General features: G+C 41.3%; 1 protein-coding gene across 2 annotated transcripts; it reads left to right on the forward strand.

The window, feature by feature from the left end:
- The first annotated feature begins 446 nt into the window (after positions 1–446).
- On the forward strand, positions 447–27,935 carry LOC135526498 (glycine receptor subunit beta-like). 2 transcript variants are annotated; one of them, XM_064954915.1, is made up of 11 exons: positions 447–784; positions 3,077–3,154; positions 6,027–6,160; positions 7,357–7,463; positions 9,042–9,109; positions 12,186–12,412; positions 14,339–14,421; positions 15,036–15,176; positions 20,285–20,437; positions 23,696–23,991; positions 26,343–27,935. In XM_064954915.1, the coding sequence occupies exons 3-11, from the start codon at positions 6,045–6,047 to the stop codon at positions 26,634–26,636; spliced, it is 1,485 nt and encodes a 494-aa protein (XP_064810987.1). In that variant the 5' UTR covers positions 447–784; positions 3,077–3,154; positions 6,027–6,044; the 3' UTR covers positions 26,637–27,935. The 2 variants fall into 2 exon arrangements, with proteins under 2 accessions (XP_064810987.1, XP_064810986.1); XM_064954914.1 differs by lacking the exon at positions 3,077–3,154.

The following is a 27,935-nucleotide window of genomic DNA, read 5'->3' on the forward strand; positions in this document are numbered from 1 at the left end:
GGATAGGCTTCGTGTTGACAACAAAAAAATGACACAATAAATGTTACTGACTAGCCTACTTTATTCAGTCATTGTTGGATTTTGTTGATCAACCCAACAAGAGAATAGCCTTTCTGACCTTGCATTCAATCATCAATTAACGTTTTAACACCTCAACACAAGATTGAAATATATAATTGACCTACATTCACTAACATGTATGTATCTACAATCCAACAATACATAATTAATTAGATGCTGTCATTTTATTTGCTAAATAGCCTATGGTGTCATGCGCAATCTTCACTAGCGCCTGACCGACTCTTCAGTTGGCGCTAAACGTTGCTCAAGAATATGACATAATAAATAATAGGAAGTTTGTACGCATCACATGAATATATATTATTGCCCAAACGTAATGGGCTTACATGTATCGTTGGGGGCAGAAAGCGGCTGCCCGTGGTGCTGAGGCAATGATGTATTGTGTGCATCCCGCTTCTGCGCATGTTGCATGACAGGTGCACACGCAATCCTCCATCTTGGGCATCACAAACTGAGGCAAAAGGGCATCAACCATATACATTCAATACAAATACAAATCTGACCGCGCGTAGAGAAAAAAAGGCATATACTCGAAAGGTAAATTAGAGATAAAAATCAACAACTGCTACTTCGAATGAATGACGGACGGGGGAGACCAGAATGAAGAATAGCGCCTGCGTATGGTCAAGGAAGACTAACGACCTTTTACACTGTCAGCTTTTACCTGTCTAGTAACGAATCAACTATTAAAGAAAACAAAATGGTAAGTGAAATGCTTGTATTTTTAAACAAAACGTCGTTGTTGCCTATGTTCACTTCAATGTAGGCAATGTGAAATGCATGACCCCGAAGTATGTTTTCGCTCGTAGTTAATGACATTTCCCTCCATTCCCCTATCACCTCACATCGTGGTGGTCGCTTCGCTATGTATCATTTTCTCCATCTTTTGTAAGTGGTGCTCAAGCTTTGGGCAAGTGGCAGCGTCTTCTCTTGTTGCTATTGGACCTGATGCGAGGTGCAGGCAGCCACAGGTAGTGATTGTTGAATTGTGATTGTTGAAAATGTTAGGCTATTAGAAGGAATTGTATCGCTTGTTTGCATGACTTAAATATGGAGGTGCACAGTAAAAGTCTCGATAAGACACAAAGACGAAAATGAGGGAAAGTTGAATAATGTCATGCAAAGCCGTTTAAAAAATAATAATTAATCTGTATCTATTCTATACTATCAATAGCATACTTTTTATTTTTCAGCAGACTATCAAATGTGGAATGGATTTTTTTGTTGTTGCAGTGCCTGGGTGCCAAATTAAATGGGCCTTTCTGTGCATTTCAATAATAGCAGTGTTTTTGCTACATTGTGCATACTGTATGTAATCTTTCACAGGCAATAACAGCCGTTTAATACGTCTCCAAGGTCACAAATCCAATAGTGCAATTAAAGCACTAATGGAGAATATTGTGTTTGGTGAACATCATTCCTGTTGACCTGATGATACCAATAGTCATTCTATGTGGGAGCTTGTGTCACTGACTTTACATTTGAATTTAACTCTACATACAGAGCATTTGGAATGTCTTCAGACCCCTTGACTTTTTCCACAGTTTGTTACTTTAGAGCCTTATTCTAAAATTGATTAAATTATTTTTCCACACAATACCCCATAATGACAAAGCGAAAACAGGTTTTTAGAACTGTTTGCAAGTCTATTAAAAGTTTAAAAAACACACATACCTTATTTTACATACCTATTCAGACACTTTGCTATGAGACTCGAAATTGAGCTCAGGTGCATCCTGTTTCCATTGATCATCCTTAAGATGTTTCTACAACCTGATTTTAGTCCACCTGTGGTAAATTACATATATTGGAAATGATTTGGTAAGGCACACACCTGTCTATATGATGTTCAACAGTTGACAGTGCATGTCAGAGCAAAGACCTAGCCATGAGGTCGAAGGAATTGTCCGTAGGCACAGATCTGGGGAAGGGTTCCAAAAAATGTCCGCAGCATTGAATGTCCCCAAGAACACAATGGCCTCCATCATTCTTAAATGGAAGACGTTTGGAACCACTAAGACTCTTCCTAGACCTTGCCGCCCAGCCAAACTGGAGTTCTTCTGTGGAGATGGGAGAACCTTCCAGAAGGACAACCCTCTCTGCAGTAATCCACCAATTAGGCATTTATGGTAGAGTGAGAAACAAGATTCTCTGGTCTGTTGAAATCAGGTTTGAATTATTTGGCCTGAATGACAAGCATCACGTCTGGAAGAAACCTGGCACCATCCCTAAGGTGAAGCATGGTGGTGGCAGCATTATGTTGTGGGGATGTTTTTTAGCGACAGGGACTGGGAGACTTGTCAGGATCGAGGGAAAGATGAACGAAGCAAAGTACAGAGAGATCCTTGATGAAAACATGCTCCAGAGCACTCAGGACCTCAGACTGGGGAGAAGGTTCACCTTCCAACAGGACAACGACCCTAAGCACACAGCCAAGACAATGCAGGATTGGCTTCGGGACAAGTCCCTTCAGGTCAAGTCTCCTTGAGTGGCCCAGCCAGAGCCCGGACTTGAACCCGATCGAACATCTCTGGAGAGATCTGAAAATAGCTGTACTGCGAGACGTTCCCAATCCAACCTTACAGAGCTTGAGAGGGTCTGCAGAGAAGAATGGGAGAAACTCCACAAATACAGGTGCGCCAAGCTTGTAGCGTCATACGCTGCCAAAAGTGCTTCAAAAAAGTACTGACTAAAGGGTCTGAATACCTATGTTAATGTGATATTTGTTTATTTTTTATATATATATAAGGCTGTAACATAACAAATTGTGGAAAAAGTCAAGGGGTCTGAATACTCTCCGAATGCACTGTATAAACAACACAAGGTTCTTACGCTAGGAATGGATCAGTAAGAATGGAGTGACATAGTGGCGAACTCTCTTGAAACAGGGATTTTATAGGTTATTTGCAATGTTTTCTCAATCAACTTTTCTACCTGTTCTCGACCGAAGTGCAACTGACTCTACTCTAAAATCCCTTGATTCTGTTTATCACAGCACCCTTCGTTTTATTAGATCTGGCAGTTACTATTCTTCTCTGCATCCTTTACCAAAAAGGACTGGACCTCTTTAAAGGCAAGTAGATCACTTAATTTCTCTCTTTTTGTTTCTAAATCCCTACTCCGCAAGCTTCCAACATGCTTGACTCCCATGGTAACCACAGAGTTCAGGAGATCTGCCTTTTCAAATCAGGCACTTCGTGTGGAATAGTCTCCAGTTGGCACTTCATTTCGATCATTTGGTGTCCCTGGGTCAATTTAAGATATTGGTTAAGGATTTTTATAGTGATTAATGTGTTTGTTTTAGTTGACTATAATGGCAATGTGTATATTGTATGTGTATTTTGTATATCATTATTTGTGTGCTGGTCTCAATGTGTCTCCCTGGTTGCATTTTTACATTTCATTTGAAATAAAAGTTAAATAAAATAGATATTATTTACATTATAATAGGAGAGCTCCTCTGTCCTCACTCAGTGAAATGGGAAAATACTCGAACAAACTATATTTAGGAAACAGGGACCACCCCAATGCAAAGTGACTAAAAGCTTATGAAATATGCAGGGCATACCAGCAATAGCACAACTTAGCCATAGCACAACTTTGCACAGCTCTGTGAACTTGACTGTAAATCACTTTAGAGAGAGAGAAAAATACAAATAACAACTAATTAAGGTTATATTTCCCTGGAAGATAATGATTAGGAGTAATTCTAGGTCAATGGAATTCTGGGTCGTACACACCAAAGTACATGAGGGGATAGGTGTCATGTCAAATAAACCACAAACACTTCAGCTGTGTGGAATCAATAATCATGTGTGAAATACAGATGTAGGATCTTAATTTGAGCCAGTTTGCTACAGCGGGAAAATAACACCAAATGTGAATTATAATTAATGGACATTTTGCATTGGGTTAATACATCTTTCATTGGGGCAAATCAAATTTTACATTTCAAAGTGGAAATAACAAAGTTTAGAAGCCTTTTTATTTTACCCCAATTTTGTGGTATCCAATTATTTTTGTAGTATCTATCTTGTCTCATCGCTACAACTGCCGTACGGGCTCGGGAGAGACAAAGTTTGAAGGTCATGCATCCTCCGATACACAACCCAACCAAGCTGCACTGCTTCTTAACACAGCGTGCATCCAACCCGGAAGCCAGCGATGAGACAAGGATATCCCTACCGGCCAACCCCTCCCTAACCTGGACGACGCTAGGCCAATTGTGTGCCGCCCCATGGACCTCCCAGTCGCGGCCGGTTACGGCAGAGCCTGGGTGCGAACCCAGAGTCTGGTGGCACAGCTGGCGCTGCAGTACAGCTCCCTTAACTACCGCGCCACCCAGGAGGCCTGAAGCCTTTTTAAAACTAAAATACACCACAAGTTCGCATTTCCTGCTGTGCAACTAAAGGGTGATCAAATTAAGATCCTACATCTGTATAAGCTAGGATAGGTTTTAGTGTTGAGGTACAGAGTGAACCAAAGTGTGGCACAGTTCTGCTACTGCTGATGATGATCAATGTGGGAGTAGCAGACAGGGAATTCCTTGTGCAGCAGCAGTGTCTAGACAATGAAATGCAAGAGCTCCCTTCTGGCAAATGAACTAGTCTAGGAAGACTGGGTCGTAATGTTTTAATGGAATAAATGTATACATTGTGTTGGTGGCATCAATCAATCAATGCAATTGTAGAGTACTTTAGACACTTAACAAGTGCTTTGAATTTAGTAAAATTGCTGTATTATATTCAATTTATGAAACTCTCAAAACAACCATTTCAGCAAGAGGAAGACATTATACTTTAAGAATGCTGTGATTAGGTTATTTAACAGACACTCTTACATGAAATGACACAATAACTCTTACACACTGAGTGTACAAAACATTAAGAACACCATTCTAATAATGAGTTGCATTCCCCCACCCTCTTTGCCCTCAGAACAGCCTCATCTTGGGTTGGCAGGGTAGCCTAGTGGTTAGAGCGTTGGACTAGCAAGTTCAAACCCCCGAGCTGACAAGGTACAAATCTGTCGTTCTGCCCCTGAAAAAGCAGTTAACCCACTGTTCCTAGGCTGTCATTGAAAATAAGAATTTGTTCTTAACTGACTTGCCTAGTTAAATAAAGGTAAAAAAAACATGTGTTCAGGGCATGGACTGTCGAAAGTGATCCACAGGGATGCTGGGCCGATGCTTCCCACAGTTGTGTCAAGTTGGCTAGATGTCTTTTGTGTAGGGAACCTGTCTTGACACACTCAAAACGGTGCACCTGGAACCTACTACCATACCCAGTTCAAAGGCACTTCAATATTTTGTCTTGGCCATTCACCCTCTGAATGGCACACATGCACAATCTATGTGTCATTTGTCTCAAGGCTTGACAATCCTTCTTTAACCTGTCTCCTCCCCTTCATCTACACTGATTGAAGTGAATTTAACAAATGACATCACCTGGTCAGTCTATGTCGTGGAAAGAGCAGGTGATGTTTGTACCCTCAGTGTATTAATACATTTTCAGTGTACAGTATGTGTATGTACTTCTCCAACCAACTGAGACACAAGATTAAAAGTACACAGAACGTTCAAAGTTCTGAATCAAATCAGATTATATTGGTGACAGAATCTCATCCGAGTCATATCCATGGAGTACCAATCTGTTGACAGAACAATAGATGTGATAGATCTACAGTCTTTATTTACAGGAAGGGATTTAAACTAGAGCATGCAAATGTGCGACAACTGTATCCATATGGGTTAGGAGAATGGGCTTCAGTCTTCTGTAACTTACAAATGGGGTAGCCTTGCTCCATATTTGCAAATCAACTTCAAGTTTTATTGGATGGCTAAAAGACAACATTTGGAAAGAGCGTGTGAATGTCGACACATTAAGCATGAATGAGTTGAAGACATGAAGAGATCTATTTTTCAAATGTTCTTTCTCTATTTTCAGGCTAAGGGGTTGACCAAGATGGGCGTCAAGAAGCTGGCCATCCTTCTCCTCGCCTTGGTCTGGATAGAGGGAGGATCCACTAAAGAAAAAGGGACAAAGAAAGGGAAGAAGGGGAAGCAAGTCTACTGTCCTTCGTAAGTGCAGAATTTCACCCCACTTCATGAGATTCCCTGCCGCATTGCCTAAATTGCTCAAACTCAAAAATACAATCAGTTACTCTGACCATTTTCAAATGCTTAGTGTTTGAAAATGCAATCCAAGAAGAGACAGATGTTTGATACATTATAAATCAGGACAGCTGGCCAGAAGTATCGTCTCTCCAAAAAAATAATTTGTCATCCCTATCCCTGTTTTAGCTTCAAAGCCTAATTTGTCATGCAATGTTTGATGTCTTACTGTACTAAATCCTAAAAGGGATCAAACATAACAATTATTGAAATTGAAGGGAAATGTTTAATTTCATTACAATATTCACAGTGAATGTCTAAACTGGAGAGAAAACAATGTTTTGTTGGTGGGGAACTGATGGTGGAGCAGAGGGGATACACCTTGATCAAGGGAACTGCAAACGTGCACACACAAATTCCAGCCGAGCACTTTTACTCATCCTCAGTGCCTGATGAGGTTTACATAATCATATGTAATGTGCTTTTCAAGTTGAATTCCTTGGCAGAGTTCAGTTGCCACCCACATGGAGTGGATTTTCCCTCTTTCCTCTGCCAAGTTCTGCTCCCTCCATCCATCTCTCCTCAGGTCAATGTTATTTCAGCAAATCAGTTTCAGAAAGCAGAAGATGTTCCTTGAATGTTGAAAATTCTTCTAAGGTCACAACTGATGTGAATCTTTCACAAATACACTAAGAACCTTTGCTTGTTGACAGAAATGCAAATGATTTTCACACTACGTTCCAAGAATGTCATGCTAGGGTTGCAGGAAACATTATGCAAATGTGATATTCAGCAACATTGTGGATGTTGCCATTTACAGGTGCTGCTGACATTAAAGCAACCTATAGAGCCATAAACTACTGATTCCTTGAATTCTTGAGGAATTTCTTTTATTTTTCACTCTGCTATGAGAACCAAGAACACTTCCCATAATCTTGTGAACATTTAACTCTAATTTTGCAGACATTCCAGGAATGCTCTGAGACCCCAAGCATTGTTTGCTGGGGAGGTCCTATTACCGAAGTTACTTGAATCACCAACTGGTAGTTCTCAGGTTATGGAAACACAAAGATATACTTCCGTCTGCACAGTTAATCCAGGAGAATTTGACCTGCTACGTAATGTGGTTTAGAGTTTCCTCCTTTTTTCTTTCTTCTTTGCAGACAGCTGACACCTGAGGACCTGGCACGGGTCCCTGAGAATTCAACCAGTAACATCTTGAACAGATTACTGATCACATATGATCCTCGAATCAGGCCCAACTTCAAAGGTTAGCCTGCTTTCTCTCTCTCTCTCTCTCTCTCTCTCTCTCTCTCTCTCTCTCTCTCTCTCTCTCTCTCTCTCTCGCTCTCTTTCACTCTCTCTCTCTCTCTCTCTCTCTCTCTCTCTCTCTCTCTCTCTCTCTCTCTCTCTCTCTCTCTCTCTCTCTTTCACTCTCTTTTTCTCAATTCAATTCAAGGGGCTTTATTGGCATGGAAACATATGTTTACATTGTCAAAACAAGTGAAATGGATAAACAAAAGTGAAAGAAACAATCAAAAGTGAACAGTAAATATTACACTCACACAAGTTCCAAAATAATAAAGACATTTCAAATGTCATATTATGTCTATATACAGGTTTGCAACGATGTGCAAATAGTTCAAGTAAAAAAGGGAAAATAAATAAACATAAATATGGGTTGTATTTACAATGGTGTTTGTTCTTCACTGGTTGCCCTTTTCTTCTGGCAACAGGTCACAAATCTTGCCGCTGTGTTGGCACACTGGTATTTCACCCAAAAGATATGAGATTTATCAAAATTGGATGTGTTTTCAAATTCTTTGTGAGTCTGTGTAATCTGAGGGAAATATGTATCTCTAATAAGGTCATACATTTGGCAGGAGGTCTCTCTCTCACTTGCCCTCTCTCTCTCTCTCTCTCTCTCTCTCTCTCTCTCTCTCTCTCTCTCTCTCTCTCTCTCTCTCTCACACTTGCCCTCTCCCCCTCTCTCTCTTTCTTTCTCTCTCTCTCTTTCTCTCTCTTTCTCTCCCTCCCTCTTTCTTTCTTTATTTCCCTCTTTCTTTCACTCTCTCCCTCCCTTCCTCTCTCTCTTTCTCTTACTCTTTCTCCATCTCCCTCTCTCTTTCTTTTTTTTACTCTATCATCCAAGTTTCCATGTTGAGGAAGCTACGTTAAAGGCAGTTATTGGAGAAGATCTTTACAGTAATTCACAATTTGATTGAACTCAACACCTTGTCAAAATAACCAACACTCCCAGGCTTTTAAGATGTTTTGTGCCCCAATTGAAACCCCAGCTAATGATGTAATGGGTCCAGGGTGGTCTTCTTTAGACCATTGCAGACCCATCCTCATTCCCTGGCCTTGGCTCTGTATGCATCTCCCAGACTTCGACTGTTTGATGTGGTTCGTGCCATGTGAATTCCCTCTATGACTGCCTGGTTATTCTTCCCACTGGGCCCACATCTGGTGTTCATATCAAGGCCAGACGAAAGCTAGATCTTGACATCCATTAAAGTCAGCGCTCTAATCTCAGAAATTAGATTTGAAGCTGTTTCTCGGGCATCCCTTTGCCGTTTTGTGTGACGGGAGATTTTATACTGTGTTTTCTGAATTTCAACTTCGTTGGGTATAGTTACAACTATAGGCTGATATTCTGAAATGCATTTTGAATTGTAACGTTTACATCAAATAGATGTTCCTCATGAACCTTATGAATATGAGATGCTACCTAAGATTGTATTGAAACGTAGGTTAAGCCTGTTCAGTTCAGTAAGATTGTGAATGAGAGGTCCTCATGCTGCCTGTTTTCAGCTGCTTCTGTTCTAACCTTGTTTTGTTTTTTTAGGCATTCCTGTGGAGGACAAAGTGAACATATTTATAAACAGCTTTGGGTCAATCCAGGAGACCACTATGGTAAGACTTCCTCACTGTGTGATAGAAGTTCCCTGTTTATCCTCCCCAATTCCTGACCTTAACCATGGAAGGTAAAACAACTGGCCTTAGGTCATCATCTAGGTGCATCTTTAACCTACTCAGACCCTTCATGGTTCAATTACATCTGATCAACATATAATTTTTATCAATCACTATATAATAGTACATTATTAATAAGCATAGGGGATTGGGGAAGATGTATTGTACGCAGACTACAGTGCGTCAGATGATTTAACGGTGAATCATTATTAAGACAAAGGCTTTCATGCCTCATTTATCTGATGGCTTCATTGCTGAAAGAACTGTGTTTCCGAATGCTAATGAATGTAGATTAAACTCAGGACGAGATGATTTGACCCTGACTCACTTTGAGAGACATTAAAGAGAACGCTGTTTAAACTTCCTAATAACCTACCTAATGTTGTCTTTTCATTCCACATATGGGAGGAGTAGAATAGTTAACAATCTGTTCAGTTAGCGACTCAGGCCCTATGCAGGCTAATGGATTTGCGAGAGAGTGTTACTGTAGATGGATTTGGAATGCAAATAGACCTGCTGCACTGTAGATACTGTGGATACAGGAATGGCAAGTATGTCGGTGGGTGGATGGAGACAGACAGACAGCCAGTGTCTGTTAACCCATGGGTGTTGTTATCCAGCTATGTATCACTTGGGGCCTCGGAGCTTTATGTTAGCTCTGTTTTGCTGAGGCAGGTGTGTATGTCTTCTCCAGAGTCAACTCCTGTTCCAATGTCTTTGCACTTCATGGGGAGTGACACCCATAACAAAGCTTATATCCTGTATCCTGGAATGTCTTGGGTTTCCACCTAAAATATTTCCCTTGGCCAGAGATCAGTGGCGTGTGTCTGCGGTCTACTGGTGCACTTAATGCCAACAGTGGGGAATTTCACACCGGGGACGATTAAGGTGATGATATGCGTCACAGGAAAACGTTAACAGTCAAAACCCAAGAGTTAGCGGTGAGACAGACAGACAGTCGCTCATCTTTCCCATTTCCCACTTAGCTATATCCCAGCATGAACAAGAGATAGTTTAAGTGAGAAGGGGTGAAAGACAGAGAAAGAGAGAGAGAGAGAGAGAGATGAAGAGAGAGCTGGTTACCTCTAGTTCTCCATTTATCACTCGACGGGGCTTCTGATCTTTTGAAATACTGTTCTGTCATTTACACCTCAGCTAAATGCTCCAATCCGCTGCACGCCCACCTTAGTTAACACATCCATTTTCACTTTGTGAGGCACAGTCGCCTGGAGAGAATGACTAATATGATGTTGCAGCGGGCAATAAATCCCCACCATGTTTCATAAGGCCTCTCCGTCTTGAGCTTCCCTCTTTCATGACACTTGGTGGATGTGTTAAATCTTTGCCAAATTCACAGCGGCAGATGGGTGGTTGATACGCGGCCGCAGAGAATACATTTAATCTTTTGATATTTACAAAAATCACGGTGTGAAATTTGGAACGCAACAGAGGTTGGTGGAGTTTCTGTCAGGGTACAGTCAAAGATAGGCCTGTTAAACATTATGGTCAGTTGTTAAGGCCATGATACAGTGGTGCAGCGGAACAACTATTGGACATTTTGTTTCTGAATTTATATTATGAATGAAGATGGCTCATTGTCATTAAACTGATCACAATTTTAACAAGGCAACACCACGCGCACACACGCACAGTTGGTGTGTTTGGGGATTATTTGACAGGTCATTCGTCTTCACGAAATTAACTAATAGCCCCCCCTACACCTGCTCTCCAACAGAATTTTGAAGTACACCAAAACTCAATGGTACATAAAAGGTCACTGAGTGACATGTTCTCTTAAACAACATGGTCTAAGCTCTTAATGAGGCTTTTGCATAATTCCGTGTAACCCCTTGAACCTTTGCAACACCCTTAAACAGTTCCTTTAATGTCAATATTTCCTTGATTGATTTTAATCAAAATACAATCAGACTTTCTCTGCGTATCTGCAGAACCTAAGCCTTGTTTACACTGCAGGTCTAAATGCACAAATCAGTTTTGTTTTTCAAATCCATTTTGGGATACTGACTGTCCAAACAGCAAGTTAGAAGTGACTAAATCAGATTTGTGTGTGTTCAGACTGCAGTTCTTTGCTGTCATGGCTACACTAGTTGTCACAGCAATGACGGGTTTGTGCGCAGTGTTGTAGGCTGATTGGTGGTGGTGTCCTGCTTCCTCTCACTCAGAAGTTATGTAGCAACCTAATGTGACTGACAACAATGCCTGCCAGAGAAGTCTCACAGTTGCTTTGAACTTTAAAAATCATACTGTAAGAACACTTAAAGCCTCAAAGGATAAGATGATCCAACTTTCAAAACAAGTCATTTTTGGCTAGCCACAAGAGTCACCTAGCTAGCTAGGTAGCTGTTTACTTTCTAGCACATTAACTCATTTGTTTGTGTTCTTGTCAAACTACCACATGTTCTTGTCAAGCTGTTAAGAGTAGCTAGCAAGCAACAAGATATGCCAAATAACAGTCTAAAACCCACTTGAGGGCAAATAAGTATGATTTGACTGTTCAGACACAAGTCACATGGCCAGGAATCAGATTTTTATCTAATTTCAAACTACCTAAAAAGACTTCAGACACTTTTGATCAAACTGGTTTGTTTATAATTAGTGGGTAGAGTTCGTGGGAAGAAGTCAGCCATTTTGTAAGCCATCTGGATTCCCTGTTAACAGTGCCAGTTGACTAATGACTGATATTAACCACACAGTTGTATTACATGTAACTCCATAAAGTCAGGTTTGCTTGTCAACCATTTATCAGAGCACGTCTGCCTACTTTGTGCCTACAATTAGTGATATTTGAGCCTTGACATTAGCATAAACCTTAGCATTAGCTCATCCATGGTTAGCATAGCCGTGGGACTGTGTTTCTCTATTGTCTTTTTGCCTACCTTTAGCTTCCATTTTGTAAAACTAGAGCCTTCACAAAAGGATTCATCTCCATTAGTGACAATAACTGCAGGACTATGGTTTTGTCGTGCTTTTGTGTTCCCGACTGTGAACATAACAGGATTACCGAGTGAACATCTTTCTGAGGCAGCGATGGAATGATCCCAGACTCAGGCTACCTCGGGACTTTAAATCTGACTCACTCACCGTTGATCCCAAGATGTTCAAATGCCTGTGGAAGCCTGATTTGTTCTTCGCTAACGAGAAGAGTGCCAACTTCCATGACGTCACCCAGGAGAACATTCTCCTCTTCATCTTCCGCAACGGTGACGTCCTCATCAGCATGAGGTGAGTGTTGGCGTACTGTTATACATTTTTACTGATTTATTTTCCTATACAGGTGATGCCGTTAAGATTTGAAAAATATATTTTAGCAGATCCAGATAAACATGTGTATTGCTAATCATTGTATGGCGTATGGTCAATTATTCTTCTTTGTCTAATGAATGTGTGTATTATCACGGTATAGCTATCTGAACATACATGTGTCTTTAAAATTGTAGAGTGGTTGCTCTCCTTTAAGCCAGCTTTGGAGACAGCCATTTCCTCACAGTTACAGTAAACTGGGTCCTAACAACCTAATTAGATTCATATGAGTTATAATCAACTCCATACCTTCATTGTTCATTCAGAGTTCTTTAACATTGTTATCTGATGGCTCACAGAAATTGCTGCACTATTTTGAAACAAAAGCATTTTTATTCTCTTAGATTTACTGGCACTGCCATGCACTAACAAATTAAACATAGCTTTTTATGATTTTGGAACTCAGACCACAGCAGCTAGAATACAATATACCTCAGAAAATAATTTGTGACAAATGCTGGTGATTTAAAAAAAAATCAAAAAAAATCTATTTGATAGGTTGAAAATATGGTACTTTTATGTTAATGTTCACTCTGGTAAACTTTGTTGAAGATACATTGACTATACAGTTATGTAGATGAACAAGATAAATATATACTGTATATATTTTAGTACTATATTAATACACGACATCCACCAGGAATCATGTCGTGACATCATTTGTGTTTGTGTATCCGGTGCACACAGAAATCTCTCTGTAATACTTTAATGCTGCTTTAGGGACTTAGAGTAATCAGAGATTTGGAGATGTGATACATCTGTTGAGCCTTTTTACTGATCTGGAATGCCAATATTCTATGTCATTAGTGAGAGTAATGTCCACAGGATGACAACGCTAAAAACCTATGACAGCCTGTATTTTCCCACAATGCCCCACTCCACTCCAACCAGCCCAAAGATTAGCACTTTAATAAGACTTTCCCCCCACTAATACTGTCCGATATTTATCTCCCCAGTCAGTTCTCCCTCTACTTACTGCATCTGGAGCCTCAGCATTAGTCTTGTGTGACAAGGTGGCACTAGCTGCTGTAAGAACTATAGTATAGAGAAAGGAGAATGTTTAGTCCTCTTACACTCCCAAGTACTGAAGCTCGGCTGCTCGCCTGCTCAGCTGCTTACTCCTGATCCCATATTGGATACCCTATGTGTATTTTTATGTCACTCGGGGCTAAAAGCTATGAGTCACTCCCCAAGCTTACTGTGTTGTTGTGGTGATGTACTCTATGTACCGTTTATACATGATGGGGAAAGCTGTCAAAATACTAAAAATAGTACTCCTCTAAAATCTCAACCAAAACCCAAAGCTTTCATGTGCAAATGGACTGCTGGGAATAACATATGCAACTCTGCACAATACAGGTGTTGCTCACATTAAGAATGTATTTCCGGAGCCGAGGAAGCGTCTTTTTCAATCATTCAGCAGTCGCCATTGTCTCTTAAATTATATAGCTTTGCGGTATTGATGAACAGATTTGGGAGGAAATGTTTTTAGATGAAAGTCTGAATCCCCAGCAGCTCTGTAATTCTCTTTCTACAGCCGTCTAGCTCACAGCTCATACTTAAATTCAAGGACACAGACATTTCTAATATATTTTTCAGTCAATTTGACCAGTTTAGCCTACTTTTCACTAGAAGGAAGCATTGTATTGCAGTAGGTCACAATGAATTCAACCTCAATCAGATAGATCTCAATTGATGGGTTTTTAAAAACATTCATCATTTCTAATTATGTCCACAGGCATAGGGTGGTATTGGCTGAAAAGCAACGTGACATGAAACAAATCATCAATAGCATTAATGATGAAATCGTTGCAACGAACAATCATTGAGGGTTCTGCATTTTGCCAGGTTGTCTGTCACTCTATCCTGTCCTTTGGACCTGACCCTGTTCCCCATGGATACGCAGCGCTGTAAGATGCAGCTGGAGAGCTGTGAGTAACTGATAATGGCTCAGTTTCACATGACCATATATGGTATCTGTTAAAGAGTTCAATGATGTTTTTCAGTTACAGAACAATTGGTTTCATTTATATCCAGGTTGTTTTATTATGCATTGTTGGAACTGTCTGTTACGTGTTGTGATGTCTTTCCTGTTGTCTCTTTCCTGTCTCGTTTTATTTATTTATTTAGCGCTGCCCTTCACCACTTCCCAGGCCGTCATCGTAAATAAGAATTTATTCTTAACTGACTTGCCTAAACAAATAGAATACATGTAATCACGCCAGCAAATGTATAGGACATGTAAATCAGTCTTTATTTAATGTTTGTTAGGGAAGGATTACAAGTAATTAAAGATGACTACTGGAAAATCGTATTATTAGCAGAGTGTGATTACTATTAATATAAAAACGTACTTCAAACAACATTGAGATATAATAATCATGTCAGGATGGAGATTCATACACACTATTAACTGTTGTTGACGACGACGATGTGTGTTTGTGTGTTTGTGCGTGCGTGCCTGTGGATGCTTTCACGTGTGTGTGTATGTGTTTGTTTGTGTGTGTGTGTGTATGTGTGTGTGCCCGTCTCTCTGTGTCTACAGTTGGCTATACGACGGATGACCTGCAGTTTATGTGGCAGTCAGGAGACCCTGTCCAGATGGAGGAGATCGCCCTGCCCCAGTTTGATATCAAACAGGAGGACATAGAGTATGGAAACTGCACCAAATTCTATGCAGGGACAGGTAAGCTCCCCATAGGCTTGACATACAAGTATTCTGTTTTCTTTTGAGTGAAAACTACTGCTAGGAATTGCCAGGGATTTCACAATATGATATTATCACAATACTGATACGATCTGTATTGTTATTCATTACAGTGATTGTATTGCTATTCCATTGCTCACCATATGTGTGCTGCAGAGGGACAAGACAGAGCCATGACTCCTGGATATAAAATAGGATGTCAGGTAGTCTAGTGGTTAGAGTATTGGACCAGTAACCTAAAGGTTGCTGGTTCAAATATCTGAGCTGACACAATGAAAATTCTGTTCATGTGGCCTTGAGCAGGTCACTTAACCTTACTTTGCTCCAGGAGTTCCATAGTACTATGGCTGACCCTGTAATACACATTTCACTGCCCCTACATCTGAAGTTTACATACACCTTAGGCAAATACATTTAAACTCAGTTTTTCACAATTCCCGACATTTAATCCTAGTAAAAAATCCCTATTTTAGGTCAGTTAGGATCACCACAATACTTTAAGAATGTGAAATGTCAGAATAATAGAGAGAATGATTTATTTCAGCTTATATTTCTTTCATCACATTCCCAGTGGGTCAGAAGTTTACATACACTCAATTAGTATTTGGTAGCATTGCCTTAAAATTGTTCAACTTGGGTCAAACATTTAGGGTAGCCGTCCACAAGCTTCCCACAATAAGTTGGGTGAATTTTGGCCAATTCATCCTGGCAGAGCTGGTGTAATTGTGTCAGGTTTGTAGGCCTCCTTGCTTGCACACGCTTTTTCAATTCTGCCCACAAATTGTCTATGGGATTGAGGTCAGGGCTTTGTGGTGGCCACTCCAATACCTTGACTTTGTTGTCCTTAAGCCATTTTGCCACAACTTTGGAAGTATGGTAGGGGTCATTATCCATTTAGAAGACCCATTTGCGACCAAGCTTTAACTTCCTGACTTATGTCTTGAGATGTTGCTTCAATATATCCACATAATTTTCCTTCCTCTTGATGCCATCTATTTTATGAAGTACATCAGTCCCTCCTTGCGCAAAGCACCCCACAACATGATGCTGCCACCCCTGTGCTTCACAGTTGGGATGGTGTTCTTCAGCTTGCACCCCTCCCCCTTTTTCCTCCTAACATAACGATGGTCAATATGGCCAAACAGTTCTATTTTTGTTACATCAGACCAGAGGACATTTCTCCTAGAAGTACGATCTTTGTCTCCATGTGCAGTTGCAAACTGTAGTCTTGCTTTTTTTCGAGTTTTTGGAACAGTGGCTTCTTCCTTGCTGTGCGGCCTTTCAGGTTATGTCAATATAGGACTTGTTTTACTGTGGATACACATACTTTTGTACCTGATTCCTCCAGCATCTTCACAAGCTCCTTTGCTGTTGTTCTGGGATTGATTTGCTCTTTTCGCACCAAAGTACGTTCATCTCTAGGAGACAGAACACATCTCCTTCCTGAGCGGTATGATGGCTGCGTGGTCCCATGGTGTTTGTATTTGCGTACTCTTGTTTGTACAGATGAATGTGGTACCTTCAGGCGTTTGCTTCCAAGGATGAACCAGACTTGTGGAGGTCTACAATTCTTGTGGAGGTCTACAATGATTCAAATGATGTCAATTAGCCTATCAGAAGCTTCTAAAGCCATGACATCATTTTCTGGAATTTTCCAAGCTGTTTAATGGCACAGTCAACTTAGTGTATGTAAACTTCTGACCCACTGGAATTGTGATACAGTGAATTATAAGTGAAATAATCTGTCTGTAAACAATTGTTGGAAAAATTACTTGTGTCATGCACAAAGTAGATGTCCTAACTCACTTGCCAAAACTTGTTTGTTAACAAGAAATTTGTGGAGTGGTTGAAAAAAGAGTTTTAATGACTCAGTGTATGTAAACTTCCAACTTCAACTGTATCTGGTGTATATGACAATAAAAACAAGTATTTATTTTCTATACTTTAAACAAATTTAAAAAGAAATTTAAAAAGAAGATGGAGAACAAGCTATGACGGAAAAATACTGGAGTTTTGGTACTGTTACTAACAAATAGCGTGAAATAATATTGCGATATTGTCAAAAATAATATCCCGATATGTAACTGCATCGATTTTTTCCCCTATCACTAGTGAAAACTGTGCTACCTACAGGTATAAGGCAGTATTACTTGTCATAAGCATGTACACATGGGTTTGCAAATCAATTGTACGGAACATGCCCATAATACAGTCATGCTGGGTGTATTGCACTATAGGCCTATACGGCTAGACATAAAAACGACCTATGTTTTACTCATTATTTGTTCAAGAATATGCAATGAAACCATATTGGACTGCTCTATTCTACTCAAGCCAGACTCTCTCTTGCATTTGGCATCAGTTGCAAGGCAATAATTATTGATAAAAAAATAAAAAATTAGCACAGTGAGAAATCCTTTGTACCAATGAACTTCCAGTCTCCTGATTAAGCTTCGCCATTAACTGGAGCGTCACAGACTTTAATAAGCTTGGCTTAACAGTATAAAGCTCTGGCTTTTCCATTTCATCCATTCATTAATTATTCCTTGTAAATTGAAATGCTTACGTGGCTCGATACCAACGCTAAGATATCATTTTCTCATAAATTTCAAAGACTCCAAAGGCCTCAAAATAAACCAGTGTTCTATTTTACTTTTCAAAGTTGTATTTGCATGTGTTACATACAACAGTTTTTCATACTATCTCTGTAAGTTCTTCATTAATAAGAACTGTAGCACATGTAGTTGTATGTAGCTAATCTATCTAGGTAGCGTTGGCCAAAGCTTAAAATGGTGTCTCTTACACTACACTTGCACTTGCACATTGGAGAAACACACAGTAGTCTACATTGGTTGCCCTCATGCTCAATATAGCCTGGAGATGTTAAAACTTTGATAGGTCATGCTTCGCTAAAGCACCTTAAAATCCCAGGCCTTTTCCTCACCTGTCAGTGTGAGTAGCTAACTGTTAACTCTAAAAACAAAGCAACAAGTGTCACTGGAGGTTAGCATAGCACCGTTAGCTCTCAGTTCGAACACGACCCCTGCACACTCACACAGGGGAGCAATACAGCTGGAAGCAAGGCAACCTTTAATGGGGTTGTTGTGACAACCAAGCAAGACACAAAGATCACCGGGGGGAGCCCATTCTATGACACAGTTCCCCCCACCCCTACGGCATGGCACACACACACACAGAGGTGTGTAAACATTGCCTCATTATTTAACTAGGCAAGTCTATTAAGAACAAATTTGAATTTACAATGACAGCCTAGGAACAGTGGGTGTGAACTGCCTTGTTCCAGGGCAGAACAACAGATTTTTACCTTGTCAGCTCAGGGATTCGATTGAGCAACCTTTCGGTTACTGGCCCAACGCTCTAACCACTAGGTTACCTGCCACCCGTATGCTAACCCTAAACCCCTACATGGTCTCAAAGCCTGGTTTAACAATCATTCCACACCTTGATTACATTGAGACAATCACATACAGTCTGTCTCTTTTTTATTTGTGGCAATACATGGGAACAGATTTCCTAAATTAAACTTTTAGCTGAGTTCCAGGTGATTTTACAGTCTTTTTTGACCAACCCCCACCAAAGTTAGAATAATAAAATACACAGCAGGATCGAATTACTGACCGGGGTGGGTCCCATTGATCAACAGTTATCATTTTCAAAACTACAAACATTTGCCTCCACAAAATTAGTAGAACTGCATGAAAGTAAAAAATTTGCCGCAAACTTGCTTTATTAGAACGGCAACATTCTCTGTATGCCCCATTGCAAAATGTGCAGAATTGCAGGAGAAATTACTTTAAAACATAAAATGTTTCTCATTGGAGTCATGAGGGGTCTGTTAAAATAATTTGCCCCCAGGAACATCTCTACAAGGTCCACCAAAAGGAATGGCAGGGCCTCACTACAGGGTCCACCAAGAGCAGCGTTTCCCAAACTAAGGGTCGCATGATTTTTTTTTATCCAATTAAAAACGTAAACATTGACCATTTATTGCATCACTTTTTTTTACATGGTGGGGTCATGAAAAATGTTTGATATCAAAATGGGGTCAGGGGCCAACAACTACAAGTTTGGGAACACCTGACCGAGAGGCTTGGCAGGGGCATCGCTACAGGGTCTACTTAAGGGAAAGGTAGGTGCTGGTGCTAGGAAACAGGGCGTGAAAACACAAGAGAGACATGTTTAAAGAGCCAATGCAGCCTTTTTTAAATCTCAATATAAAATCATTTCAGGGTAACAATTAAGTTCCTTACTGTGATTGTTTTCAATTAAAATGGGGGGGGGAAAAAATAGCTTCTAAGCAAAGAGCAATTTCTCAAACAATATTTTGTTTTTTATTGATGTCAGCAGGCAGGGCAAAACTCCATCCCACCAAAACAGGCTGAAATTTCAGGCAGTATTTTCAAACAGATCTTTTGAAACACATGAAAATCACGTTTTTGACTGCACTGGGCCTTTAATATAGTTACTCCAAAGCAGATAACGAGGGAAAGAAACAGTGAAACAGCAGTCTGTCTGGGACATGAGATATCATGGTTATTCATAAAGGCAATTAAACAGTAGATCATTATCAGAGAGAGAGAGAGAGAGAGAGAAGGAGAGAGTGAGAGAGAGAGAGAGAGAGAGAGAGGAAGCTGACAAAATTGAATACACCACGGGCTGCCCCTCCCCTCTTCTGTTCTGCTTCTGAAAGAATAATCCAAGAGGAAATGGCCTCCGGTGTTAGACGAGTTTGAGAACATGCACATTTATCCAGGAATATAGGGTATCTTGATGATGATGCACTCTCTTTCTGCTTGTCCTGAGTCAAACTCTTGGAAAATACTTGTTGTTCATTCTTTCGTTCATTCTTTCACTTACAGACCGTTAGTCATCACAACAAGTCATTTAGTGTTCATATTATTGTCTACCCAAATTCATTTTATATGACTTTGTTATGAACGTTTGACCCTACCGGTAGCTTGAAAAACTTATACTCATCCTAGACCAGGGAGTGTCAACCCTCACCTTACTGGTTGTGCAGGCTTTTGTTCCAGCCTTGCCCTATAACACTATCTTTACTCCTCTAGGCTACTACACATGTGTGGAGGTGATATTCACCCTGAGGAGGCAGGTGGGCTTCTACATGATGGGTGTCTATGCCCCCACACTGCTCATTGTGGTCCTCTCCTGGCTCTCCTTCTGGATCAACCCTGATGCCAGCGCTGCCAGGGTCCCTCTGGGTATGAACTTTAATCCCTACTCTAACCTCTAACCACTAACCCCTATCCTAACCACTAACGCCTATCCTAACCACTAACCCCTATCCTAACCACTAACCCCTATCCTAACCACTACCCCTATCCTAACCACTATCCCTTATCCTAACCACTGACTCCTAACCCCTATTCTAACCACTGACCCCTAACCCCTATCCTAACCACTGACCCATAACCCCTATCCTAACCACTGACTGACCCATAACCCGTATCCTAACCACTGACCCATTACCAGTATCCTAACCACTGACCCCTAACCCCTATTCTAACCACTGACTGACCTGACCCATAACCCGTATCCTAACCACTGACCCCTATCCCCTATTCTAACCCCTGACTGACCCATAATCCCTATCCTAACCACTGACCCATAACCCCTAACCACTTACTGTTAGCTCATATCCTAAATACTGACCCCTAACCCCTATCCTAACCACGTACCCTTAACTTCTATCCTAACCACTAACCCCTATCCTAACCCCATGTCACTGTGTCTGACTGTAGCTAGTCTCCCATGTCACTGTGTCTGACTGTAGCTAGTCTCCCATGTCACTGTGTCTGACTGTAGCTGGTCTCCCATGTCACTGTGTCTGACTGTAGCTAGTCTCCCATGTCACTGTGTCTGACTGTAACTAGTCTCCCATGTCACTGTGTCTGACTGTAGGTAGTCTCCCATGTCACTGTATCTGACTGTAGCTAGTCTCCCATGTCACTGTGTCTGACTGTAGGTAGTCTCCCATGTCACTGTGTCTGACTTTAGGTAGTCTCCCATGTCACTGTGTCTGACTGTAGGTAGTCTCCCATGTCATTGTATCTGACTGTAGCTAGTCTCCCATGTCACTGTGTCTGACTGTAGCTAGTTTCCCTTGTCACTTTGTCTGACTGTGGGTAGTCTCCCATGTCACTGTGCCTGACTGTAGGTAGTCTCCCATGTCACTGTGTCTGACTGTAGGTAGAGTCCCATGTCACTGTGTCTGACTGTAGCTAGTCTCCCATGTCACTGTGTCTGACTGTAGCTAGCCTCCCATGTCACTGTGTCTGACTGTAGCTAGTCTCCCATGTCACTGTGTCTGACTGTAGCTAGCCTCCCATGTCACTGTGTCTGACTGTAGCTAGTCTCCCATGTCACTGTGTCTGACTGTAGCTAGTCTCCCATGTCACTGTGTCTGACTGTAGCTAGTCTCCCATGTCACTGTGTCTGACTGTAGCTAGTCTCCCATGTCACTGTGTCTGACTGTAGCTAGTCTCCCATGTCACTGTGTCTGACTGTAGCTAGTCTCCCATGTCACTGTGTCTGACTGTAGCTAGTCTCCCATGTCACTGTGTCTGACTGTAGCTAGTCTCCCATGCCACTGTGTCTGACTGTAGCTAGTCTCCCATGTCACTGTGTCTGACTGTAGCTAGTCTCCCATGTCACTGTGTCTGACTGTAGCTAGTCTCCCATGTCACTGTGTCTGACTGTAGCTAGTCTCCCATGTCACTGTGTCTGACTGTAGCTAGTCTCCCATGTCACTGTGTCTGACTGTAGCTAGCCTCCCATGTCACTGTGTCTGACTGTAGCTAGTCTCCCATGTCACTGTGTCTGACTGTAGCTAGTCTCCCATGTCACTGTGTCTGACTGTAGCTAGTCTCCCATGTCACTGTGTCTGACTGTAGCTAGTCTTCCATGTCACTGTGGTGTTGTCTGAATTTAGCCTAAAAAAAAATGGAATAATCCTACGTTTCGTTATTCTTTTGCTTTACTAATTGAAATAATAGTGAAATGTAGCGTGATTCAATTCGAATTTTGAGGCTGGTCTGACTTATTGAGGCATCAAATGCAGCCTAATATAGCCATCCATTTGACATCACTGCATGATGACATGAGAGTGGTTTACTGTTTTTCATATACTCTAGTATCCCATTTTACTGTTTCACTGTCTGCCTGAGGGAGTGCAATGTGAATAGCAATGGAACCATCTATTGTCATTCCACTGTCTCCCCTACATGATACATAATATATCATGAAACAATTTATGTTGTATGAGTAACTTGCCTAGTCCATCATCAACACGCCTGCACGAGTGGGAAATGGCAACTTCTCCCCGTGTGATGTCACTTCATCCATTCTGATGGGTCTGAGAGAGCTGTGTGGATAAGAGGACCATACATTGTTACTCCTCCACTCCCACCACTTCCGTCACTACCTCCTCCTCCTCTGTTTCCCCTCCAGCTGTTAGTCACTTTCCTCCCATCCCTTCATCTCCTCTGGAGGGCCACCTCATGACACCTCAGTAAATGGGATCAGCACAGGTCAGTCATCTCCTGTGTGTGTCCATTCAGTCACCTCTGTGTGTGGGTGAGTGTGTGTGTGCGTGTGCGTGTGTTGGCGTACATGTGATTAGATGTGTGAAGTACTTCCGTATACACTTCCTACTATGTGTGTCGTGTTGGACTCATTTTGTTCCCACAATACAGCGTCCCATCGGGGCCAAGCGTCAGCAAACAAAGCATTATGCTGTTTCAACAGAGCCAACACCTTCCCTGTGTTATGTAAAATAGGCCAGCTTGCATGCTGGGATGAAAAGGATTTCAGAGCTCGGTGAACTCCGATGGGGTTAGGTAATCATCCGAAATAAGGACCCCACGCTTTTATTTCGAGATATTTCTGCAGTCACTTATATAACGGCCTAGATTAATTGTCCAATCAGAGAGCCAAAACAATAGAAAATATCTCTTTATTATTGGTGGTGCTGTGAACCCACTTCATCACTAGAATTAGGAAGGTAGAAAGGTAAAGGAAGGTTCATGGGTTTATAATTTGGATCTTAGTACTGTATATCCTGGGATATGGGTTTGAATGTGAGTGTTTTATTACCACTGCCTAGTCCAGGTGATTCATATATCCATTATTCTGTACTGTACATCAGGGGCGTTCAATTCCAACTGTCGAGGGCTGCTGTGTCTTCTCCCTGCTATTTACCATTCACCTGGTTTAGATCAAAGACTAGACCTCTGATTTAAAGGCAAGGATGAAAACTAGCAAATACTGCGACCCTCAAGGTCTGAAGTTGAATCTCCTTGTCTGCTGTGCATTCTATGTTGAGCATTAGAGAGTCGAGTCCAAATGCTAATTTGAGCTCCTTTGACACATCTAGAAGTATCCCCAACACTAAGCTCTGCTCTCCTTCCCTGGATGTTTAGTTGACAAGGTCATCTCTTCCCTCCCTGTTAACCTCCCAGGGATCCTCTCTGTGCTCTCCCTGTCTTCTGAGTGCACGTCCCTGGCGTCAGAGCTGCCCAAGGTTTCCTACGTGAAGGCCATCGACATCTGGCTGATCGCCTGCCTACTGTTTGGCTTCGCCTCCCTGGTGGAGTACGCCGTGGTGCAGGTGATGCTCAACAGCCCCAAGCGCATCGAGGCCGAGAAGGCCAAGATGGCATCCAAGGTGAAGGCAGAGGGTAAGGAGAAGGCGGCAGGCAAGAACAACACGGTCAATGGTACCAGCGAGACGCCCTGTCATGTCAGCACACTGCAGGTGGGTGATAGAAAGGTGGGGAGGGGATGGGTGTTTGTGGGGAATGGGGTGGGGGGTGGGTGGGGTGTTGCTTGTGTACGTGAGTTCGCTTTCTGTAATTAGAAATAGGATGAAGTCTCTGGACACTGATTTAAGTCAGGATGTAGTTGTCTCCAGACACTGATCTAAGTCAGGATGACTGAGGAGCTGGCCGTTTACAATGGGCACCTATTCATCCAAGCTACTCAATACTGCCCCTGCAGCCTTAAAAAGTCAGGATGAAGTTGTCTCCAGACACTGATCTAAGTCAGGATGAAGTTGTCTCCAGACACTGATCTAAGTCAGGATGAAGTTGTCTCCAGACACTGATCTAAGTCAGGATGTAGTTGTTTCCAGACACTGAACTAAGTCAGGATGAAGTTGTCTCCAGACACTGATCTAAGTCAGGGTGAAGTTGTCTCCAGACACTGATCTAAGTCAGGATGAAGTTGTCTCCAGACACTGATCTAAGTCAGGATGAAGTTGTCTCCAGACACTGATCTAAGTCAGGATGAAGTTGTTTTCAGACACTGATCTAAGTCAGGATTAAGTTGTTTTCAGACACTGATCTAAGTCAGGATTAAGTTGTTTTCAGACACTGATCTAAGTCAGGATTAAGTTGTTTTCAGACACTGATCTAAGTCAGGATGAAGTTGTTTTCAGACACTGATCTAAGTCAGGATTAAGTTGTCGCCAGACACTGATCCAAGGCCGGATGAAGTTGTCACTAATGGATACAGACGCTTGCATGTGTGCACTTTTGCGTGCATGTGTGTGTACTCGTGTGTGCGCGTGTGCTATCCTCACACTTAGTTGAATGACGAATGGTTAACCTTGTCCCTAGGCATGATTAGAGTGAAGTTAGCAATCTAAATGCTAAATAGATTGGACGATCCAATCATTCATAAATGCTAACATCTTCTGCACTCTTGCCTAGCACGGATAAAGATTGACACTCAGGTACAGATTTTGCTCCTGAAATGTCATTTTAATTATACACTTCATTGAAATTACTTGACATTGTAATGTATGTTAGTCAAGACTTCGAGAATATTGCACTCGTCCGCAGAGATCAAATATGTTTTCGTATCAAATGTAAATTAAATGAACATCGATTTAATGAGATTAATGGTTAGAGTGGAAAAACTAGCAACTATATGATTAGTTTCTCAATTGCCCTGTAGCCCTTGAGGGAAGTTGATGAGAAAGATCGATGTTGAAATTTGGGTTTTTAGAAGCTTCCAGGTTAAGTCCTGAGCTTACAGACTAGTACTAAAACACCTGAAGTAGGCATTATAGAGTTAAGTCAACAACTTACTATATCATCTATATCATCATCTATACACAGATGATTTTGTATTTAGAAATCTATTGTAACAGCATGTCAATTCACCAAAGAAAACACAAGAGAAGACATCCAGATTACATCTCCAAAACAGCGACATTAGGGATATTTTGCCACTGTCTATGGGTGCCATCAAAAGACAATGCATAAGATAAGTGCGTATCTGTTGCATTGTCATCTCATTTGTAAAGAAACTGCCAGACCAATGCAAAACACCACTGCATGGTCAAAATGGCACCCTTTGTATATGCCAATATATATGGACACCAGTAATGATCAATCCAGCATCACTCAAAGTGTCTCTCTCCGGTAAGATCCTATAAAGAGGAATACAGCTGATCTATCACCCTGACGTTTGAAGCGTGACACGTTCTCCATAGGGAACGCACAACACAGCCAATGTCTACAGAAGGTAGGCATGTTAGCACCATCCTACCCTCCAACCACACTAGAACCATAGAACTTAGCTGACTGAAACTACACCAAACGGTCCTGAAAGGGTTTGCAAAGCACAGTCATAAATTAACTCATGTCAGAATGTCACACAAATAAAGGCATTACTTGATTGGAATTAAGACATTTCTCTCTGGCTCTGGCCACTACTGCTCAGCGTTGGCGGTTGGCAGGAAGGGAGGAGGATGACATGGGATGTGATTAGAGCTCGCGCGGACTCCTAGTTCATGGGCTGCCTAGATGTATGATGCCATTAGCTGAGAGAAAGTCAGAGAGCTGGAGAGTGACTGGATGGGAATGTTTGGAGTAGTGGGACTAATGCAATGTTTTCAATGGCTCCCATCACTACCTCACCACCAGATGAGGCACTTGACCCCTAACCTGCTCAAGGGGCACTGCTTTTTTCCTGACCCTGTGCTCTCCCCAGCCTTCTGTGATTGTGTGTGTGTGGTGTGATTGTGGGGTGGGTACTCTGATAGCAAAAAGACCACTTTCCCATCAACAAAGTTATGTTTACCACCTTTCCCTTTTCCAGGGGGCAGAGACCCGGTGCAAAAAGGTGTGCACCTCCAAATCGGACCTGCGCACCAACGACTTCAGCATTGTTGGCTCACTGCCGCGGGACTTTGAGCTCTCGAACTTTGACTGCTACGGGAAGCCCATTACCTTGCCCCACGGCCTGAGCAAAAGCCAGGCCAAGGCCAAGAAACCGCCGCCGCCCAAGCCCATCATCCCCTCAGCTGCCAAGCGGGTCGACCTCTATGCCCGAGCCCTCTTCCCCTTCTCCTTCCTCTTCTTCAACGTCATCTATTGGTCCGTGTACTTGTGATCAGGGATGGAATTGAAGGGTTTTGGGCCAGCTTGGCAGGTAGACCACATCTTTGCTTGTGATCATCTCGTATTTTGATCCATTCTTCCTTAATTTTTCAAGTTATTTACTTGTTGATCTGTTTATATTAATCTATATATTATTAACTATCATTATTGGCACTAGAACAATTATATCATCCATGAATTCATAATTATTGGCACTAGGAAGAGCGAACATCCATCATAGGTGTAATTCGTGAGATGAATGATATAAATTATTTGACAATTTGAAAATCAATAAAGAATAAAAAATATTAAGAATTTATGGAAAAAGAATACTGTTATAGTACTTAGTTCAAAGAAATCATAAGACACAGTACAAATAATTGTAAATTGGTCTCCATGTTTGAGGTAGCAGGGTTTTAACACAGACAGTCCCAGAATTTCAGAACGCATTCTGATATGTTAAAGAAATTGCATTGTGAAACCCAAACGTATTATGTTGAAGTCTCTCAAACGCTCTAGAGAACCGCACCAGGGTACCGCATTTCAAATTTGAAAACAACCCTAAAAATAGATTAAAGAAAGAATTAATCAAAAATATTAGTGTACATAGCCAGGTGCTTTTTGTCGCTAAGAGCAGGAACTTGCTCGCAAGATTGATAAGATGGCATCGGCACAAAGTTTACAATTGCATGTTAAAAATTGCTTATATGAATATAAATGCAGTATATTATGTCTATGAATGTTTATTAAAGCTACAATATGTAATTTTTTGGGCGACCTGACCAAGTTCACGTAGAAAAGTGAGTTAAAGCTCTGTAATTCTCATTGAAAGCAAGTCTAAGAAGTGGAAGATGTGCGCTATTTCTATGCTTCCCGTTCTTAAATTTTGTTTTTGTGTCTATTTGGTTTTGTACACCAGCTTCAAACAGCTGAAAATGCTATATTTTGGGATTTTGAAAAGATATTTCACAGCGGTTTGGATGGTACAATGATTCTCTACACGATGCATTGCTTGTTTTGTCACATAATCTAAAATTAGGCGAACTCTAATATTAAATACTAAATATCACCTTTAATATTATGGTATTATTTTCTCTCTCCAAGACTACAGTTGATATATAAAAAACTGTGTCGTTGTTCAGTTGGTTATATGACATTGCCACTACGAGAATTGTACCTTTTGACAATCTCTCACATATCACTACATGTTCAGCACCATATTTCATGTGTAAATGGGTTAACAAACTGACCATGTATATGTGATTTGCAAGTTTACAATTTACAAACTAAATAAATGTTTATATGACTCACT

The sequence above is a fragment of the Oncorhynchus masou genome, chromosome 32, assembly GCF_036934945.1.
Source record: "Oncorhynchus masou masou isolate Uvic2021 chromosome 32, UVic_Omas_1.1, whole genome shotgun sequence".
Lineage (NCBI taxonomy): Eukaryota > Metazoa > Chordata > Actinopteri > Salmoniformes > Salmonidae > Oncorhynchus > Oncorhynchus masou.